The following is a 22,367-nucleotide window of genomic DNA, read 5'->3' as shown; positions in this document are numbered from 1 at the left end:
CCTTTCAGGGTTCAGAGGCCAAATTTCAAAGTGCACACCAGGTTCCAAGAATTTTCAAAAAAAAATTTTGTTATTTTTTCTAATGAAATGGTAGAGAATTTTTTTCCGAAGGTAATAAAACAAAAAGTACGAAATTTGATGGAAAATTGACGAAATTATGCTCTCGCGAATTTTGATGTGTCAGCGATATTTACGAATCAGCGATTTTTGCCAACTTTGACTCCCATTTTAGGCCAATTGCATTATTCCAGTCGACCAAATTCTTAGCTATTTCACTAGTATTACTTCTATTCTATCGATTGAGCACAAGAAATCGCAAAGTCAACTGTTTCAACTACAAAATAAAGTGATCGGAAATTGGTAATTTGGCCAATTTAACTCAATTCAAAATATTCAAATTTCGAAATAGGGTCCAGAATAAACAATGTAGGTATTCCTGGCACTAAACTAACATTTCCTCTGTTCATTAGTTACATTTTGAGGCTTTTACAAATGAATTTCATTTTGATTTTTTATTCACATAATGAATTTTTATTTAAACCAAAAAAATAGAAGATTTACTGTTATGAAATATTGTAATAATTGTATAAATATCATCACCACATTTGTGAATGTATATTAGACCCACCAGCTGGTATGTATTAGACGTGTGAGGTCGTTTGTTTACTCTTGAACATCGGCAAAAATTTAATATTTCCGCTACTTTGAGCTCAGTTTCAAGCCATTTCCAGTGCTAAAACCAATCAAAATCATCTCTGTTTCTGTAACATGTCTTCCATTCTATCAAATGAAACCAGGAAATCACAAATACAACTATAAAAACATATGAAAAAACACTGCAAAGTCGCTATTTTAATCGAAAATCACAGTCTCAGTTTTTTTCTCTCTCATTATACACTGTGTGTTGCAGGATTTGTTTTATGTGGTGCACACATACCACATAGATGTATTCTCTCATATCTAGGCCCAAATTTACTACTCACAGCTTATCAGAGTGAGCTGAGCTCATGGCGTAGATCTACGGTTTGGACCCTCAACGTAAAGCTGTAGATCTACAGCACGAACCCTGAAAGGGTTAATGAAAGCAAGTTTGTTCATTATCACACTCCAGACCATATTTGTAGTTTGTTCCATGTCACAGGCGATAAGTCATATCAAATTCTAACTAAAGGGGAAAAATACCTGCAATTTAGGTCAAAAAAAATGGGTTGCTAAGTACTTATCTTTATGCCATTGAGTAATTGGGAGTGCACTCTTACTTGTTAGTAAATGTATGAGTGAAGGTGTTTAGTATTTTTATGAAGTAATTTGTATGCTGATAAAGATAAATTATACTATAATTCAAGTCAAATATCAGTAGGCTGCAACAATAAGAGACTAAATTATCATCAAATTGACACATTAAAAAAATAATTTTTAAATAGTATTTTATTGCACCAATACAGTATTTTTTAAAGAAATGACAGCTACAAAATATATCAAAAGTTCATTGGAACATTGCTGATGCAGGTAAAAGTAGTTTAAATTTAAGTGTGTTTTTTAACTAAATCTTTTTATGTAGATTTACATAATACTGTTTATGGAGTTGCCATTTGTATTCACAGTATCATTAGTTCTTTTACTGTAGTCTTTGGTTGCATTATTTTAGCTTTTACTTCTGTGTTTGTATCTTTGAGTGCTTTTGTATCTTGTTTTTCACATTAGGTGTAGAATTTAGTTTTCTGCTTTGATATAATTCTAAAGAATTTGTAGATATGTGTGATATTTTAAATAAAATTGCTTTGCTGAGTATACCTGGAGTGACAGTAGCTGATTCATACTTTTTCTAAAAATGCATTATTCCAATAAGTTAAGATGCTTTCTTTAATATTACATATTTTTAAAAATTTAGGATAGCTTTAACATTTGTTTGACAAAAGCTATTTCTGTGATGAAATACATACACAAAACCACACTATATACATACATATGCACACCCTTGACATATATATACAGTGGACCCCCACTTAACGATCACCTCTCAATGCGACCAGTTATGTAAGTGTATTTATATAAGTGCGTTTGTACGTGTATGTTTGGGGGTCTGAAATGGACTAATCTACTTCACAATATTCCTTATGGGAACAAATTCGGTCAGTAGTGGCACCTGAGCATACTTCTGGAATGAAAAAATATCGTTAACCGGGGGTCCACTGTATACTGGTCAAATAAACCAAATTACCCTAAAAGTAAGTCTTTTTGGAAATGTTTTCTTATGCATTAATAGATATATTTTTGTGAATTAACATGGCACAACATAAACAAAAAAATTTGTTTTGCACCAAAACTAGCTTCTCTACCTAATAAAATGAATTCAGTATAATTTAGCTTGTTCCTATGCAGTCTGATTTTGGCTTAACTTTAGTTAGTATGGCCTAATATTAATTTAGTGATGTTCAGACTGTTACTTGACAAGTTTTTGCAACAGTCAATTTACACTGCTTGTTTGGGAACAGGATCATTGCTTTATAAACAAAGATTGCATGCTCTGCCATCAAAGCACACTATATTTGTACCTCATATATACAAACTGATCTTTCACAGTATTATATATAACATGAGTAAAATGAAATGGTAGGGGGCTTGAACCTGTGCTCCAAGTTAGCATCAAGATCTCTGTAAAATGTGAGTTCAAGCACCAGTCTGGGGCTTCACACTCGATTATCCTTGGTCTTGTGGTAGTGTATGCTCTTGGTAAATGCCAGGCTACAGGTTTGAGCCCTTATCACTTCATTTCGTGAATTTATATAAATACATACATTGCATAATATATGTATCTATACATCATGTACTTATATACAGCTTAGCATTTACTAAATATGATGATAACTATTTTTCAGTCTTGCTAGAAAATTATTAAAACACTTTTCTGTTTGTTTACTATGTATTAGAATTAATGATTTTAGTTAAGCTAAAGTATAGTCAGTTCACTAGGTTTAACTATTTAAACTATAAAATATTTAATTTGGAATACAGTATAGTAATTTGTAATAAATTTTGAATTACAAACCAAATATTTCAGTATTTTAATTAATGACTGTAATCTCTAAAAATCTGCAGGTTGCACAGTACATCGGTGAGATCTGCCGTTACCTCTATAACATGCCGGAAAAGTCCGAAGATAAAGGTCATCAGGTAAATTAGGCTTCCTTGTGTTAAGGAAATTTATTAATATGATGATGTTCTTTAAGTATAAGTGTTAGGGTTGCTGTCAAAAAAATTAACAAGACATTTTGCTCTTATTTACTTATATATATAGTTATTTTGATAGTGTGGTGTTCATTGTGCAGCTTCATGTGGAGTGTTAATGACTTTAATGTTTCCTCTCTTCCCTCAGCTAATGTTATTTTTATTTCAGTGTAATTGCTGTGTCCAGCTCAAATTTACCAGAAAATAATGTTGCATCTTTCTATATCATGAGTAGCTTTTCCTTCACTCAGGGTGGTGACAAATAGAAACCTTTTCTTATACAGGAAAATTAAGCACACTCCCATTAAGAATGAATAACACAAAAATAGCACATAAAACATTCATTATGAAATGGATGCACTTAAAAAATATTATTATGGATGGTATAAACTGTAATTAGCATGAGACTTGAACTCATACAGGATGTAAATGGAGCAGCTAGTTCTTAGTTGGAAGACATTGACAAACATGCATGTTTGTAATTGGAGCAGTGTTAGTGATACATATTTGCCAGACCTGATGCCACCAATAAACCTGCCTCGGGTGTGAATGTGTTCTGTCTAAGCAACTAGGAAGTGTTTTTAAAAAAGGTCTATGAATGCATACTTAGCATTTAATCAAAGCTATCTATGAGTGAGAGATTTAAATTAGTAAAAATATATTACCAAACTAATTTTTACAAGTACAGAGGACCCTTAAATTTCATCATCCCTTTTCTGTATGTAAAACTAAAGCTATTCTATATAAAATGTATTTTTTTTTTAAGATTTCCCATAAGAAATAATGTAAATCCAGTTAATCCATTCCAGACTCCCAAAAATATTAACAAAAAATACATTTTATAGAGAATAACTATAGTTTTACAGAAAAGGGATGATGAAATTCGAGGGTCTACTGTATAAAGAAATAATTGATCATCATTTTTTACTGTTAACATAATTACATATTCTGAAGTACCACTCACACTACAGATGACATGGTGGCATGCTATTTATTTTTATGCCTCACATGTATTTAATTTTCAATCTTTATTATCCCCACTTCTCACACTGCAGCCTTTACCTTATCACCTTATGTCTTCCATGTAAACTTGCAAAAGCTTCTATTACTCTTGAAACAAATACATAAATAAAAATTATTTTCTGTATACAAATTTTTTTTTAATCACTTTGGTGGTAACTGACTAACTTAATTTTTTTAGTCAAACCACCATTAAATTTGTTTTCTAACATTTTCTTGCATTTTTCAACCCTTTGATTTTTGTTGAAGTACTGACACTTGTTTGCTAAAAGTTGTGTAAAGTATTCTTAAATGTTTTTATTCAGTGTAGCACATGCATGATAATAGTGGCCAGAAGTACAAGGTATACTCTCAGTTAGTGCTTAACTTAACTCTTTGACTGTTTTGGTCGTATATATACGTCTTGCAAGCCACCGTTTTTGACGTATATACTGTATACTCATAAATTCTAGCGGCTTCAAATCAAGCAGTAGAAAGCTGGTAGGCCCACATGTGAGAGAATGGGTCTGTGTGGTCATTGTGCACCATATAAAAAAAATCCTGCAGCACACAGTGCATAATGAGAAAAAAAAACTCCGACCTTTTTTTTTTTTTTATATAATTAAAATGCCATCTTTGTGGTCAATTTCGTATAGTATTTATGGTTATGTTCTCGTTTTCTTGGTCTCATTTGATAGAATGGAAAACATATTATAGAAATAGAGGTGATTTTGATTGGTTTTACTATGAAAAGAACCTTGGAATGGAGCTCAAAGTAGGGGAAATGTTTGATTTTTGCCAATGTTCAAAAGTAAACAAATGATGTCATTGTCCAATAAATGTCCAACTAGCCATTCTAATATGCAGTCATGAATAGGTTGACATTATTTATACAATTATTACAATATTGCAGTAGTCTGAGAGTAAGACACATGTGCAACATCTGGGTATCTTTATTGTAGACGTTTCGCCATCCAGTGGCTTTATCAATACAAATTCTAGGACATAACTTGAAGACAGTAGAACTATGTACAGAAGATGAGGTAATCAGTCCCTCAACCTAGGAGTAGGTGCGAACAGCACCATAGTCGTGGAGATTCAGAATCTCCACGACTATGGTGCTGTTCGCACCTACTCCTAGGTTGAGGGACTGATTACCTCATCTTCTGTACATAGTTCTACTGTCTTCAAGTTATGTCCTAGAATTTGTATTGATAAAGCCACTGGATGGCGAAACGTCTACAATAAAGATACCCAGATGTTGCACATGTGTCTTACTCTCATCTTGTCGGTATTATATACCATTTCGTACACATTGCAGTAGTCTGCATAACAGTAAATTTTCTATTTTTTGTTTGAATTAAAATTTGAAATAAAAAGCAAGAGTAATATCAGAGGGACCTGGAGACATGACTGATGAACAATGAAAATGTTATTTTAGAGCCAGGAATGTCTGCATTGTTCATTCTGGCCCCATTTTGAAATTGTCATACTTTTTAATTTTCGTGAAATTGGCCAAATTGCAAATTTCTGACCAAGTTATTGGGTAGTTGAAATCGGTAAGTTTCTTGTACTCAGTCGATAGGAAAAATGGAGTTCTAAAGAAATAGCTATGAGGTTGGTCGACTGGAACAATGGAATTAGCCGAAAATAGGGCTCAAAGTGGGCGAAATCACCAATTCGTAAATATCGCCGAGGTCGCTAACTTCGCGAGAGCATAATTCCGTCAGTTTTCCATCAAATTACGTTTTTTTTGGGTGTCATTACAATCGGGAAAAGATTCTCTATCATTTCATAAAAAAAAATTTTTTTTTTTTTTTAAATTTTGCGACACCAGGAGACACCTCAGGATCTGGGGTTGCGACAGTCAAGGGGTTAAAAAAAAAGGTCTTAAAATTTTGCTGCAATTAGAATAGTATGAAATTTCAGTTTGTAGCGACAAGATTCTAGGGTTGCATGAATAAGTGTTACCAGGTACCTCAGTTAGCCTCATGAGTTCTGTAAAATGTGATTCGAGGCAACAGTTGAATCTATCACAGTCTTAGAATTTCATAAGAGTTTTGACTTTAATTTTGTGTTAGTTGTGCAGGAGTAATGCAGCCTCCTTGTACCTATACATCTGGATAGCTTGCTGTCTGTACAGTTCCACCCTCCTTACAGAGCTTCATTTTCATAATGTATTAACTTATCTTCACACAGGGTTGAAAGGCTCACAACTCCTTGAATAATACTGCAATTTGTTATTTAAGAGTTAATGACTAGCTGTTCTACAACTTAATTATTGTGTCACCTTACAATAAGAGCAGGAAAGGTAGCATGATATAGATGGATACAATATTTAGATATGTACAAAATATTAATACAACCATGTTTTATTGTTTCTAGACCTGTAAATTTGCACCAACTTTATTCTTTGATAGCAGTTGACAAATGTGACCTAAGCAAAATACAGACTGTGGAGAAAGATGAATTTGTCTTGATCAACTAAGGGGGTTCGGGATGGTTTTCAAAAAACAACAACAACAAAAAAAACAGAGCAGTATTTTCAGGACCTTGAGAATATCTCACTGCATTATTGAAAAATGAATTTTTAAAAAAAGAAAATGACTTGCCATAAATGTTTGCAAGTGTCAAATGGCTTCAGTACACTAGATGAAATTTTGATCTTGAATGAAAACAGTGTCTCAAGTTTTCTTCTCTGATATGTAGGTTATTTGTGAATCTTTCTGGAGCTGTACTTGGGATTGTTCACAAGTTTTATTTAAAGCAAAAATTTATGTTAGTTTGGAAAATACCTGTTGACCATTTTGAACATTTTTGAAAAAAAAAAAAAAAAAAAAAGAATTAAAATTCCAAAATTTGTTTTGACCAAAATGAAATTTTATATACGATAACCTAATAGCATTGATATTTCAAGGAAACTTTGAGAAAATGCTTTGCATCTTGAATAAATAAGATACAAAAATAATTCTTTACTGTATTTCCAATACTATCACTGATCTTTCATTTTTCTTTTTGGGCCACTCTGCCTCAGTGGGATATGGCCAGTTTGTTGATAGGAAAAAGAAGATTTATGATAATAACATTGATATACCATAGAAATTTTTATCTAATTAGTTTGGTAAATTTGTACTGTAGTTAATATTTGATAACTAAAAAATCTGAAGATTTCTAAAATACAGTAGACCCTTGATTAAAATGTGGTTGAACAGTGTGTTTTTGTGATGACAGTTGCTGAAAAATTGCAGCATCAGTTTCAGACATTAAAACTTTTCATAAGAAACTAGTAACCCTTTCTCCTGTATATATTACTGAAGTTAAAAAGAGAAGCTTTCATTTTTCTCTTTGGGCCACTCTGCCTCAGTGGGATATGGCTGGTTTGTTGAAAGATAAAGAAGAAAACTTTTCTATTCAGAGATTTATGTCCTGTGGAAAGCCAGTTGCTAAGTCTGGCCCAGTATGGCATGTGCTGTAGTGGCTCTCAACCTAAACAAGACTGACCCACAGTCATCAGCTGATAAAACAAATGGATGACTCTCTGCTGTTTACTGCTCAGTAGTCACATAACTAGTGCTTATCAACAAGCAGGAGAACAAGGAATTTAAGGTAGAATTCAGGGAAACTGGTTAACCAAACTTGAGTCCTGGAAATGGGAAGTACAATGCCTGCACTTCAGAGGAGGGGTTTGGGATACGTATTGGCAGTTTGGAGGGACTTCTAAATTGTCATATCTGAGCGCCTCTGCAGAGACAGTGATTATGTATGAGTGGGTTAAAAGTGTTGAATGATGATGAAAGTATTTTCTTTTTGGGGAGTTTCTTTGTTTTTGGGTCACCCTGCCTCGGTGGGAGACGACTGACATGTTGAAAAAAAAAATTCCCTCATACTATGTATTATAAATGAGAAAATTGCATAGTGAAATATATGTGTAGCATCAGCTAATTAAACAGATGACCAGCAGAAGTCTACTGCTCACTTGAGCTACATAACCATTCTCAAACAATTCTTCATCTACAGGCAAGAAAAAGAAAGAATTTAAGGTAGGGTAAAATTTATTCTTTCCATTTCTTTGCATATTTTACACTGATAAGATTGTGTATTATTCTTCCTCCGTAAGCCACACGTCGTAAGAGGCGACTACAATGCTGGGAGTAAGGGGCTAGTAACCCCTTCTCTCCTATATATTACTAAATTTAAAAGGAGAAGCTTTTGTTTTTCCTTTTGGGTCACCCTGCCTTGGTGGGATACGGTCGGTTTTTTGAAAGAAGAAGATTGTATATTAAACTATTAATAGTCACTGGTGGCATATTAGCTGGGAAAACCATGCCCATTTTTTTTAAGAACTAGACAGTATAATGCATTAAGTGCCAGCTTCTCCTATGCCTTAATGAATTTATTTGGTAATTTCTTATTTATGATTTGAGTACATAACTTGTATTTTGAGTTCATCAGTCAACCCAATCTACAGTATAAGGTGTCAAAAACTTCATTATTTTTTACGAAATAAGGAACTCAAAAAAGTTTGGCTTTTGACGATGTCAAGCATGTACCCTTATTTTTCTAAGTGTTCTTCAGTTTGCTGAACATAATTTGTGTAACATGGCATTTTCAGGAAGGGAATTACATTGTTATTCAAGGGTCTACTGTACATACCATAACTGTTTTGAAACACCTTTTTGGATCAACTTTGATTAATTATTGATCAATTTTCATTAATAGTTCTACAAAACATGTAATAGATTTTTAGATTTTGCAGCATATAATCAAAAATTATTTAGAAGCCATTGAAACAAATGTACCTCAAACTCATTGCAACTCATTAAATTACTTAGTGTGGTGGTTAGTTGTGTTGTGGTTATGCTGGTCATATGCATATATTATTTCTGCTAAAGTACACTTTCAGGAATCTATACCAGTCTGTCATGTTTTTGATCCAGTTATTTAATTTGTGTAGACTCTTCTGTAACTGTTCCATAGTTCAACATTTTTGTTCTAGCTGCTATAAAATTGAAATAGCCTGTGGAACACATCAGGATTTTGATGCTAGAGAATGCTTTTGTAGTATACAAATTTATATAGTTTAGTATTTTCTTAGAGAATGTGGAGCTGCTTATAATAAACAAATGTTACATTACTTTAAGAATGTCAGTATGTTGACTTAGAACAAAGTTGGTGTAGTTTCTTTTAATTTGTTTGTACTTTGGAATGATGATATCCCATTTTCCTTACCCTTTTAATGTTTACCTTTTCCTAGATCCGCTTAATGTTTGGTAATGGGCTGCGGCCTAACCTCTGGAAAGACTTCCAGACAAGGTTTAATATCCCCAGGATTAGTGAGTTCTACGGCTCAACTGAAGGGAATGCTAATATTAGTAAGTCTTTTCAATTAGCTTTTGTGCAAGTTTGCAGTTACTTATTTCCAGCAATATTCTTGGGGGTTATCAAATGCACTTTTGATGCTGTAGCTATTTTTATTACATATTTGAATCTAGGATGATAGTTCCTATAAATGAGTATTGTACCACAACTGAGCATGTAGATTACAAGTAAATAAAATGGATGTAATGAGATGGGGTTTGGTATTTGGATAGATTGTAAAGTTAGAAAATTACACTACAGTATTGTTCACAGTGTAGAAATGAAGTGGCACAGTCACATAGAAAAAGGTGTTGGGAGACTAGGAAAAAGTCTAGTATAAGAAATGAGAGCTGTTAAGAGTGGTAAATTTATTTATAGTAGACAGAAATTTCTCAGACAGAGAATATCTGGAGATATCATAAGATTCCTTATCTGGAATCCAGAGGTATCATAAGATTCCTTAATTAAGATTTTTGCATCCATGGGATGAATATTATGCAGAGGATTTGAAACATAAAAATTAGAAGATGGTGTGGAATTACCAAAAGTTTAACTCAGAACTGTGCCTGCACTCTGAAGGGAGAGGTTGAGGCAGAGTAGAAGGAAAAAGAGGTAACCAGGTGAGCACATAAAGATAATAAAAGAATATGAAAGAATAAATAAGAATGATTTCTTAACATTGTCAACATGGAGAGCAAGAGTTATCATTACTTCTCCTGCAATACTGAATATCATTAATTATTTTGATTAATATTTTTATTCTTGGGAGCAAGGAGCTAGTAACCCTTCTCCTGTATAAATTACTAAATTTAAAAAGAGAAACTTTTGTTTTTCTTTTTGGGCCACCCTGCCTCGGTGGGATACGGCCGGTGTGTTGAAAGAAAGAAAGATATTTATTCTTGTAGTTCATATGTAGAGGTGTTTTTATGATTATGTACAGTTAATATGACAAAAGCATTTGAATCTTCTGTTAATAAATTATAAAATGTTTGAAGGAAAATTTTTACTTTTATCTTACAGTCAATATGGATGGCAAAATTGGAGCAGTTGGCTTTGTATCTGTGCTGTTTCCTAGTGTGTACCCCGTGGCTCTCATTAAAGTTGATGAGGAAACTAAAGAAATTGTCCGGGATGCTAATGGAATGTGCATTATGTGCAAGCCAGGTAAATTATAGCTTAAGTCTTAGGGACTATATCATCTACAATATTTTCTATAGCATTTTTGTTCACAATTTTGGTGTTTATATTTTCACATGGAAAGTAACGCGCATTTCTTTAGAAAACAAAAATGGATATCACACATGCATGGATGTTGTGGTTCAGTGTCTTACTTGAAGTGTGATGTTCATGCTTGTCTAGAAAGACAGATATAAAATGTATGATAGTTATCCTTCCTTGGTGGGAAATGGCCAAAGTGTTAAAAAAAATTCATAGAGATATAATACACCTACCATCCGACTTACGACCGAGTTCGGTTCTGAGAAACCGGTCTTAAGTCGAACTTTACTACTGAATATCAACAAAACATTTTTTGTAATGACTTTATTTTATTGTTTTATTTTGGTATTTCATGTTTTACTTTACTTTTTATGCTGTTAGTACTGTATTTTATACTGTAAGGTTTAGGATAAACACTGTGTACAACACAAATAGTTGTTTATTTCCCAGAAATTTGGCATAAAAAACACGGTCGTAAGTCGAGTGATCGTAAGTCGAGCAGGTCGTAAGTCGGATGGTAGGTGTACTAGCATTTAATATATAAAATAATTTACAGTACCACAACAATTGCTTTGTTGTGGTACTGTACAATAGGTATTTTCTTATTTGCTATATTGTTTATTGCAGAGTGTTGATACTGTATTTTTAGATTATTGTATAAGTAAAGCTACATTAAGAATTTTATTTGTGAATATTGTTAGTTTTATTTATTTCATCATCTGTTAATTTTATTTTTATGTATACAATAGGTCCACCACTTAGTGTTAATGTATTTCTGAAAGTTGTTTGCAAGTTGTGGCTCGAAACTTAGAACCTATCTTGACTCACGAAATCGTAATGACACGATTGCAAACAAACCATACCATGGGCGGGATTGAACCCGCGATCAGAGTCTCAAAACCCCAGACTGTCGCGTTAGCCACTGGACCAGCTAGCCACAATAAGATTCATCCAACTATGTATATTTCTACACCATAGGAAGGTTAGCATAGGCACCACTTTGACCACAAATGCAAGTTTTTACAGACGAATCTCCAGCTAGCGTGGCCGTGACGAACTCTAGCTTAAGTCCCCTCAATGCCGTCAACATGACTCACGAAATCGTAATGACGTGATTGCAAACAAACCATACCACACCTATACCTAGTTGGATGAATCTTATTGTGGCTAGCTGGTCCAGTGGCTAACGCGATGGTCTGGAGTTTTGAGACTCTGACCGCGGGTTCAATCCCACCCATGGTATGGTTTGTTTGCAATCGTGTCATTACGATTTCATGAGTCATGTTTACGGCATCAAGGGGACTTGAGCTAGAGTTCGTCATGGCCACGCTAGCTGGAGATTCGTCTGTAAAAACTTGCATTTGTGGTCACAGTGGTGCCTATGCTAACCTTCCTATGGTGTAGAAATATACCTAGTTGGACGAATCTTATTGTGGCTAGCTGGTCCAGTGGCTAACGTGACGGTCTGGAGTTTTGAGACTCTATGACCGCGGGTTCAGTCCCGCCCGTGGTATGGTTTAGAACCTATCTAACACAGACATCAGTATTATAATAGAAAATGCATTCCTGAACTGTAATGTTTTGTTTTTAATTTCATTCATTCAGTGAAGTTAAAAAAATATGTTCATTGTACTTCTTACTACAAAATGAGTTGGGTTTGAACCCGTGGTAAGCCAATCCTTAAACTGGCAGGTCAGTGCATTTTTCCACTGTACCATGCCAGCCTGACGAGATTCACCCAGCTAGGTATATTTCTATGCATACCAAAATACACCTACAGTTGTGTTATGATTGGGAGTTGGAACATGGTGCTTGGAAGAGCCCTTCTCTCTTCCCTCTTCTTTTCCTTCCTCCCATTTCCCCCCCCTTTTCATATTTTTTTACCTCCCTCCCTCCTTATATTTGACACGCTTTACACTTGTTCTCTAAACCCCATCCGACTGTATTCTAGCCCCACAGACTCTACCCCTAACTGTACTCAACTAAAATATTATACATCGCTTCTGTACTGCGCTACCCACACTGTACTCCTTCCCCACAATGTAGTTTGACCCACACCTCCCCCATGCTGTTTTCCACCTCATGCTATTCACTCCACCCCTTCCCATGACATTCACTTGTGGGGAGGGAAGGTGGTGGTGTAAACAGTTGCCACTTCACTCACATACTGTGAATAAACAACTTTCTAAAGAAGAAACCTATTTTTTGTATTTACATTTCTTTACCAATTTTTACTAAACTAATGTGAGCCCAATGCCTATGAGTAACAATGAACATACAGTACACAAAATATCAGTGCTTATGGTGAAACAATAACAGAAAAAAGTTATGCAAAAATGCATTTTCAGCTTAACAAAATTTTTACCAGTATTATTGAATCTACAGTTATTTGCAGATATCTACCAACAGAATACAGATTCTTCACACTTTTATAAAATGAATATACTGTACATGTGTAAAGGTAGAAAGTTGAAAGTGAACATAGATAAGAGTAAGGTAATGAGGGTATAAAATGATTTAGATAAAGAAAAATTGGATATCACATTGGAGAGAGGGAGTATGGAAGAAATGAATGTTTTCAGATATTTGGGAATTTATGCGTCAGCGGATGGGTTGATGAAGGATGAGGTTAACCATAGAATTGATGAAGGAAAAAAGGTGAGTGGTGCATTGAGGTATATGTGGAGATAAAAAACGTTAACTATGGAGGCAATGGGGTTGTAAATGCTGCAGCGAGGAGGCGGTTGGAGGCAGTGGAGATGTCTTGTCTAAGGGCAAAATGTGGTGTAAATGTTATGCAGAAAATTCGGAGTGTGGAAATTAGGAGAAGGTGTGGAGTTAATAAAAGTATTAGTCAGAAGGATGAGGAGGGGTTGTTGAGGTGGTTTGGTCATTTAGAGAGAATGGATCAAAGTAGAATGACATGGAGAGCATATAAATCTGTAGGGAAGGGAAGGCAGGGTAGAGGTCATCCTCGAAAAGGTTGGAGGAAGGGGTAAAGGAGGTTTTGTGGGCGAGGGGCTTGGACTTCCAACAAGCTTGCGTGAGCGTGTTAGATAGAAGTGAATGGAGCCAAATTTTTTTGGAACCTGACAAGCTGTTTGAGTGTGAGCAGGGTAATATTTAGTGAAAGGATTCAGAGAAACCGATTATTTTTATATAGCCAGGCTTGAGTACTGGAAATGGAAAGTACAATGCCTGCACTTTGAAGGAGGGGTTTGGGATATTGGCAGTTTGGAGAGATGTGTTATATATCTTTATATATGCTTCTGAACTGTTGTATCTGGGCACCTCTGCAAAAAACAGTGAGTATGTATGAGTGAGGTGAAAGTGTTGAATGATAATGAAAGTATTTTCTTTTTGGGGATTTTCTTTCTTTTTTGGGTCACCCTGCCTCAGTGGGAGACAGCTGACCTGTTGAAAAAAAAATATAATTCCATTTGGTGAAAAAATAGCCAAGAACATCCTGTTTATTGGAATTAGTTTGAATTTTTGCAGTAATCTTTCCTACAGATCAGCATTCATAAGTTATTAATTAGTTCTCAAGGACCAGTGTTATAAGTACAGAACATTGCTGGTTGAATCACCTTAATAGGGTACCTATTGTATTTTTTTTTGTTTTATTTTTACTGCATATCTGGAGATTTTATTTGTGAGCATTTTAGTTATTTTTTTTTAATTTCTCTTATAAATTTTTTATGTGAATATTTTTTATATTTGATGTATTTTCCCATCTCTATTATTCTGTAAGATGTTTGTAACTTTTGATATGGTTCATTGTATAGGTGAACCTGGTGAGTTCATTGGCAAGATAGTACGGGATGATCCTGTCCGAGACTTCCATGGTTATGCTGATGACAGTGCAACAAAGAAAAAGATTGTGAGGGATGTCTTCAAGAAGGGAGATTATGCCTTTCTCTCAGGTGAGTTAACCCTTTGAGGGTCGACAGGACCTCTCCGAGACTCGTTCTTAGGGTCGGCCAAATTTAAAAAAAAATAATAATTTTTTCTTATGAAAAGATAGAGAATCTTTTCCCGATCATAATGACACTAAAAATATGAAATTTGAAGGAAAACTTATGGAATTATGCTCTCGCGAAGTTAGCGGTCTCGGCGATGTTTACGGATCGGCGATTTTGCCCACTTTGAGCCCCATTTTCGGCCAGTTCCACTGTACTAGTCGACAAAAAACATGAATATTTCGCTAGAACTCCATTTTTCTATTGAATGAGTGCAAGAAACCACCCATTTACCAATTTCAGCTATCCAGTACAGTGGTCAGAATTTAGCAATTTTGCCAATTTCACACAAATTTCAAAAGATGCCAATTTCCGAATAGGGTCCAGAACAAACAAGAAATACATTCCTGGCACTAAAATGACATTTCCTCTGTTCATTAGTCACGTCTCAAGGCCCCTCTTACATTCTTTTGCTTTCCACTTTGAATTTTTATTCTCGCAAAAAATAGAAGATTTACTGTTATGCAGACTACTGCATTAGTGTAAAAAATGGTATGAATCATATTGGCGCACTTGCAAAAGAATATTAGACTCGCCAGTTGACGTGTATTGGACGCTTGGCATGATTTGTTTATTTTTGAACTTTGGTAAAAATTGAACATTTCTGCTACTTTGAGCTCAATTTCAAGGTACTTTTCATTGTAAAACCAGTCAAAATCATCTCAATTTCTATGATATGCCTTCCATTCTATAAAATGAGACCAAGAAAACTAGAATACAACAATAAATACCATACGAAAATACAGTGCAAAGTCGCTGTTTTATTCCAAAAAAAACGTCAAAGTTTTTTTTTTTCTCATTATGCACTGTGTGCTGCAGGATTTTTTTTTATACCATGCACACTGACCACATAGACCCATTCTTTCATATGGAGGCCTACCAGCTTTCTCCCACTAGATTTGAGGGCGCTAGAATTTAGGCATACTAGTACGTCAAAAACCCTGGGTCGTAAGCCGTACTAGTACGTCCGAAACCCTCAAAGGGTTAAAGTGGTTATGTAAGTCATGGTAAACAGTGATGGCTAGTCATTGTGTTAATAATATTAAGTATCCCGAATTGTTCACACCATTAGACTTGGAGAAGTCTGTCTCTTCATGTTCATGAAAGTCAAGAGATATTTCAGGCAAGAAGAATACCATTTGTACTCTCGTCTTTGATTTTGCCTTTTCTACAAACTTTGTAGCACCCTTGCTTTTGTCTAATTTATACTTTCTTTCAACACACCGGCCGTATCCCACCGAGGCGGGGTGGCCCAAAAGGAAAAACAAAAGTTTCTCCTTGTACATTTAGTAATATATACAGGAGAAGGGGTTACTAACCCCTTGCTCCTGGCATTTTAGTTGCCTCTTACAACACGCATGGCTTACGGAGGAAGAATTCTGTTCCACTTCCCCATGGAGATAAGAGGAAATAAACAAGAACAAGAACTAGAAAGAAAATAGGAGGAAACCCAGAGGGGTGTATATATATATGCTTGTACATGCATGTGTAGTGTGACCTAAGTGTGAGTAGAAGTAGCAAGACATACCTGAAACCTTGCATGTTTATGAGACAGAAAAATGGACACCAGCAATCCTACCATCATGTAAAACAATTACAGGCTTACATTTTATACTCACTTGGCAGGACGGTAGTACCTCCCTGGGCGGTTGCTGTGTACCAACCTACTACCTAGATCTAATTTATACATTACTAGATAAATTGCAGTAGCATTACAATATCATAATTCTTATACAGTACATTATGGAAGGCAGACTACCATATGAATGAAATTGATATTATTTTATGATACTTTATAAACACCATAATCACATAGAAGAATGACTGAATGTAGCATACATGTATAGAAATCTGTGTAAGTAGCAAATGGCAGAATTTGGAATAACTTGGTGTAGAAGCTGGTACTTATTAAGGAGAATATATATATATATATATTTTTTTTTTTTTTTTTTTTTTTTTTTTGTAAGTGTGAAATAAGTGGTTATTCCTTTATCAGAATCAGTTTTTGACATTAAAAGATTTAACATGCGCCATAAAAAATTCTAACAAGCCTTGAGGTTAAAAACAACAACTTTACATTGTTTATTACATAGTTTAATGAATTAATGCTTTGCCAGCGACACTATGTTTCTTATAATTTATTCGGTGAGTGTAATCTAAATTATAAAGTCGAAATGAATTCAACATATGCTAGCTTATGGTGCAAGTAAAGCCGGATTTGTAGCTGACTGTTGTATGAATTCAATTGAGCTTCGTTCATTTCCTATTTGATTTTATAGCAGTAGCAGTACAGTTGGTGCATATAACAACATATTGTGGAGAGCAAAGGGTATAAAATACCAACATGATGATTAAAGAAAAATGCAGCATAATTAATGATATTCATTAACTTGATAAAGCCCATGCATTGAACTTTTATCAAGTTACGGACTCTGTTTCTAACACAGTAAAGCCACTGCATAGCCAAAATATCAAGAAAAGGATCACTTTATACTTCACTTGAGCCTTCTACCAACAGTTTACTGTTTATTTTTCTATTTATAAAAATGGTATAAGTGGTACAGTATATGAATTAATGAAACTATGATTCAAGTTATAATGTCCACGCACTTTGAGAATATCCAGGAAATTAATTTTGGTGAATAGAGTTTCCTTCTTTGGGTCACTCTACCTTAATTGGAAATGGCTGAAGTGCAAAAAAAAACTTTTTTTCACTAACAGTTTTGAAAGTCTTGCACAGTAAGGCCAGACACAAGGCGACCATCAGTACACTCTGCCTGTTGAAGTAAACCACGAGCTGTGTGTGACACAACCCACGACATGTCACAGTCACATCCCAACTCATTACCTAGAAGAAAGGTACACTACAGTTACATTTCATACACAGACCGAATCTGGATTTTGAGACTGTTTCAGTGTAGTTGCAGTATCTAACTTTTGCAAAACTTTGAAGTGATTGTAATGTCTAGACTATTTTCCATACGTACGCTCTTCTTCCTTTTAATTTATCCTCCTTTGCGGCCACTCTACAAAAATCAAGTTATGTAACCTATATTTATCATCTTTATTTTTATACATTATTCTTTCATTTTTAGACAGTTTACCATACAATTGCTCTTAATAATTTTATGCATTTATTGCATTTATGGATTTAGAAAAGGCATATGATAGAGTGGTTAGAGGAGCAATGTGGCAGATGTTGCAAGTTTATGGAATAGGTGGTAAGTTACTAAATGCTGTAAAGAGCTTTTATGAGGATAGGTCTTAGACAGGGATGTGTAATGTCACCATGGTTGTTTAATATATTTATAGATGGGGTTGTAAAAGAAGTAAATGCTAGGGTGTTTGGGAGAGGGGTGGGATTAAATTATGGGGAATCAAATTCAAAATGGGAATTGACACAGTTACTTTTTGCTGATGATACTGTGCTTATGGGAGATTCTAAAGAAAAATTGCAAAGGTCAGTGGATGAGTTTGAGAATGTGTGTAAAGGTAGAAAGTTGAAAGTGAACATAGAAAAGAGTAAGGTGATGAGGGTATCAAATGATTTAGATAAAGAAAAATTGGATATCAAATTGGGGAGGAGGAGTATGGAAGAAGTGAATGTTTTCAGATACTTGGGAGTTGACGTGTCGGCGGATGGATTTATGAAGGATGAGGTTAATCATAGAATTGAGGGAAAAAAGGTGAGTGGTGCGTTGAGGTATATGTGGAGTCAAAAAACGTTATCTATGGAGGCAAAGAAGGGAATGTATGAAAGTATAGTAGTACCAACACTCTTATATAGATGTGAAGCTTGGGTGGTAAATGCAGCAGCGAGGAGACGGTTAGAGGCAGTGGATATGTCCTGTCTAAGGGAAAGTGTGGTGTAAATATTATGCAGAAAATTCGGAGTGTGGAAATTAGGAGAAGGTGTGGAGTTAATAAAAGCATTAGTCAGAGGGCAGAAGAGGGGTTGTTGAGGTGGTTTGGTCATTTAGAGAGAATGGATCAAAGTAGAATGACATGGAAAGCATATAAATCTATAGGGGAAGGAAAGAGGGGTAGGGGTCGTCCTCGAAAGGGTTGGAAAGAGGGGGTAAAGGAGGTTTTGTGGGCGAGGGGCTTGGACTTCCAGCAAGCGTGCATGAGCGTGTTAGATAGGAGTGAATGGAGACGAATGATACTTGGGACCTGACGATCTGTTGGAGTGTGAGCAGGGTAATATTTAGTGAAGGGATTCAGGGAAACCGGTTATTTTCATATAGTCGGACTTGAGTCCTGGAAATGGGAAGTACAATGCCTGCACTTTAAAGGAGGGGTTTGGGATATTGGCAGTTTGGAGGGATATGTTGTGTATCTTTATATGTATATGCTTCTAAACTGTTGTATTCTGAGCACCTCTGCAAAAGCAGTGATAATGTGTGAGTGTGGTGAAAATGTTGAATGATGATGAAAGTATTTTCTTTTTGGGGATTTTCTTTCTTTTTTGGGTCACCCTGCCTTGGTGGGAGACGACCGACTTGTTGAAAAAAAAAAAAAATTATGCAGTATACCATTTGCTTTTAACTTAAAATAGACAGTCATCTCATTTTCATTATATTCTTTAGAAAGGAGAGGGCTGAGTGGGATGACCAAGGAAGGAGGGGGTAGGGGTTATTCCAAGGGAAGCTAGTGAGAAGTGGTAAAGGAGGCTTTGAGTGATAGGGGCTTTGAACATTCAGTGGGCTCATATGAGTGTTTTAGATCAGAGTGGATATTTGATATGCTTTGGATTGTGAGTAAGGTAACATTTATCAAAGGATTATGGGAAACAACAGCTATATAGGGCAGCCTTTCCCCATAAAAACAGAGAAAACACTTTCACCATCATTCAGCCAATAATTGTCTTGCGAGAAATATGCAGACATCACACAAATGGAATTGGTTACAGAATTGTCCTTAACAGTTTCAATCACAGCAAAATATTACAAAGCATAGAAATTAAAGACTGAGTGGGGCTTCCAAAATTATCATTCAGAAGGCTGAGAAGGAGCTATTGAGGTGGATAGGGCATTTAGAGAGGATGGAGCAGAATATGATGAACAAGAAGTATAAACCTTCAGTGGAATTTTAAGGTAGTTTCGAGTGTTAGGGGCTTGAGCATCCAGAATGATTTTTAATGGGCATGCTGAAGTGTAAGCAAGGCAACATTTATGAAGGAATTCAGAGAAACTGGTAAGCCAGACATGGAGCCTGATCGTAAGTAGGGCAGTGTCTGCACTCTGAGGGTAGGGTGAGGATGTTGTTGCAGTCGAAAGGTAATCTGAATTGTGATGTCAGCACACTTTTAACAAGACAGTGACTGAATGAATGATGGTGACTGTGTTACTTTTTTGGGTAAGCCTGCCTTGGCTGGAGATGGCCATTGAGGTAAAAAAGAAAAGAAAAAATAAGACTGTGTGTGCATGTGCATACATCTTGTATTGAGAATTATTTCATTAGATTCTTTCGTTCCACCATTTCTTCCATTGTGTCTTATGCCATTTCTTTCTTTAACCCATGATGTGTGTGTTGTGGACATCTTGGTGATGAGTATTTAGAGGGTGAGGTACTTGCCTAATGTATTATTGATGGTTTCAATGTTTAGTATAAAGTACTATCCAATTTTTTTTTTTTTTTTTTTAATTTTTATAGCATACGTCCTCTCCTCACTTAGTGACATACTCATTTACCAATGCCTCAGACTTACGATGGGCTATCTGACCAGTATTCATACCTAAATAATGTATATATTAGAGCTGATTTCCTCTATTCTTTTTATTTTGATATACAGTACACTACTGTATAAACATTTAAAAATATACCAGAAATGTTGTAAATGGTGCAAAGGTGACATTAAAACAATATCTAAGATGGTTGACACAAACTCACTGCCATTATAGTATGCTCCTCACCTAGCGACGAATTTGTTTAACGACGTGGTCTCAGGAACGGAACTCCGTCGTTAAGTGAGGAGAGGCTGTACTTACCTGAACTCTTGATACTCACTATCTAAAAGTATGTAAGCATCTGAGCCATACTCTAAAAACATCTGATCAAGGATGGCCGCAAATGTCTCTTGGTTGAGGGTTGTAATGTTATTGTGGCTTAAGATCAGCTCCTTGGCCATTCTTCCTGAAAAATAATTTTTGTGTGTACATTAGTGGCACAGACTTCCTCTTATAAGAAATAATATACCATATAGTCCATATTCATTACATTTTAGGATTAAATAGAATAAAATTACATAGGAAATACAGTGGACCCTCCGTTTTCGTTTATCTCCTTTATCGCCAATTTCGGTTTTGGCCAAAATTTTCATCAATTTTTTATTTCCGTTTTCGTCAATTTTACGGAACCTGTCCAGTGCCCAGCATGCAGACAAAACTGCCTCCCACACGCATTCTCAGCCAGTGTGTGAACATATCCTGCCAGGTCATGTGAAACATTTCGTAATAGTCCATTGTTTTTGCCACTTGTTTATTGTGTGTGACTGCTAAATAAGTGACCATGGCCCCAAAGAGAGCTCCTAGTGCCACTGCTTTGGTAAAGAATGTGAAAAACATAACATCCAGTGCATAGGCCTTATCTATAAGGCTTGGCAGGGAGTGAATTCCAAGACGATGAACTCTGCTTGGGGAAAATTGTGGCCAGATTGTTTCTGAAAGAAGGATTTTGAAGGGTTTGAGGCTGACCCTGTTGACCCTACACCTGTTGTGCAATCAACTGTGGAATTGGGAAGTTCCATGGGGTTGGATGTGAATGGCCAGGATATGGAAGAGTTGGTGGATGACCACAATCAAGAGCTAACCATTGATAAACTGAAAGAGCTTCATCTGCAACAACAGCAGACCACAGCACAGGAAATTGATGCAGAGGAGGAGGAAGAGAGATGGAAGCAGGTGCCATCTTCAGAGATTCAGGAGATTTGTGCATTGTGGACTAGGGTGCAGTCATTTGTGTAGCAACATCACCCTGAGAAAGCGTTGCAATCCGTGCTGGCGACTTTTACAATGACAATACCATGTCCCATTTTAGGGAAATTTTAAAGAGACACCAGAAACAGACATATCTGGACAGATTTTTTGTGCGACAGGGATCCAGTGACTCTCAAGCTGGTCCTAGTGGCATTAAAAAACAAAGGAGGGAAGTGACCCCGGATAAGGACTTGGTACCTACAGTCCTTATGGAGGGGGATTCCCCTTCCAAGGAATAACTTCTCTTCCCTCTCCCCTCCTCCCTCTCTTCCTTCCAGCAACAACAGCCTTCAATGAAGGTAAGTGTCATGTGTAATGTTCATTCTTTTGTGCATGTAAATCTATCTTTTAAGTTAAAAAAAAATTTTTTGTTGATACTTCTGGGTGTCTGGAATGGATTAATTCCATTCACATTATTTCTTATGGGGAAAATGGTTTCGGTTTTGGCCAATATCAGTTTTGGCCGATGGCTCTGGAACCGGATTAACGCTTTGAGGGTCGGCAGGCCCTCTCAGAGACTTGTTCTCAGGGTCGCCCAAATTTAAAAAAAAAAAAAAATGATTTTTTC

At 35.6% G+C, this 22,367-nt stretch overlaps 1 protein-coding gene and 1 long non-coding RNA gene across 2 annotated transcripts; one reads left to right on the top strand and one right to left on the bottom strand.

The window, feature by feature from the left end:
* The first annotated feature begins 1,529 nt into the window (after positions 1 to 1,529).
* LOC138855140 (long-chain fatty acid transport protein 1-like) lies at positions 1,530 to 14,853 on the top strand. Its single transcript, XM_070102619.1, has 4 exons — positions 1,530 to 3,174; positions 9,482 to 9,599; positions 10,606 to 10,749; positions 14,589 to 14,853. The coding sequence occupies exons 1-4, from the start codon at positions 3,073 to 3,075 to the stop codon at positions 14,741 to 14,743; spliced, it is 519 nt and encodes a 172-aa protein (XP_069958720.1). The 5' UTR covers positions 1,530 to 3,072; the 3' UTR covers positions 14,744 to 14,853.
* Positions 14,854 to 16,900: 2,047 nt separating this feature from the next.
* Positions 16,901 to 21,548, bottom strand: LOC138855141 (uncharacterized). The gene is made up of 2 exons (XR_011394300.1): positions 20,832 to 21,548; positions 16,901 to 17,670 (listed from the first exon to the last, which is right to left on the bottom strand). It is a non-coding gene; the product is annotated as an uncharacterized lncRNA (long non-coding RNA).
* Positions 21,549 to 22,367: the final 819 nt, after the last annotated feature.

Source organism: Cherax quadricarinatus, chromosome 82 (genome assembly GCF_038502225.1).
Source record: "Cherax quadricarinatus isolate ZL_2023a chromosome 82, ASM3850222v1, whole genome shotgun sequence".
Taxonomy (NCBI): Eukaryota; Metazoa; Arthropoda; class Malacostraca; order Decapoda; family Parastacidae; genus Cherax; species Cherax quadricarinatus.
Note: the sequence above shows the minus strand (reverse complement) of the source record. Positions and strands in the feature narration are given on the sequence as shown.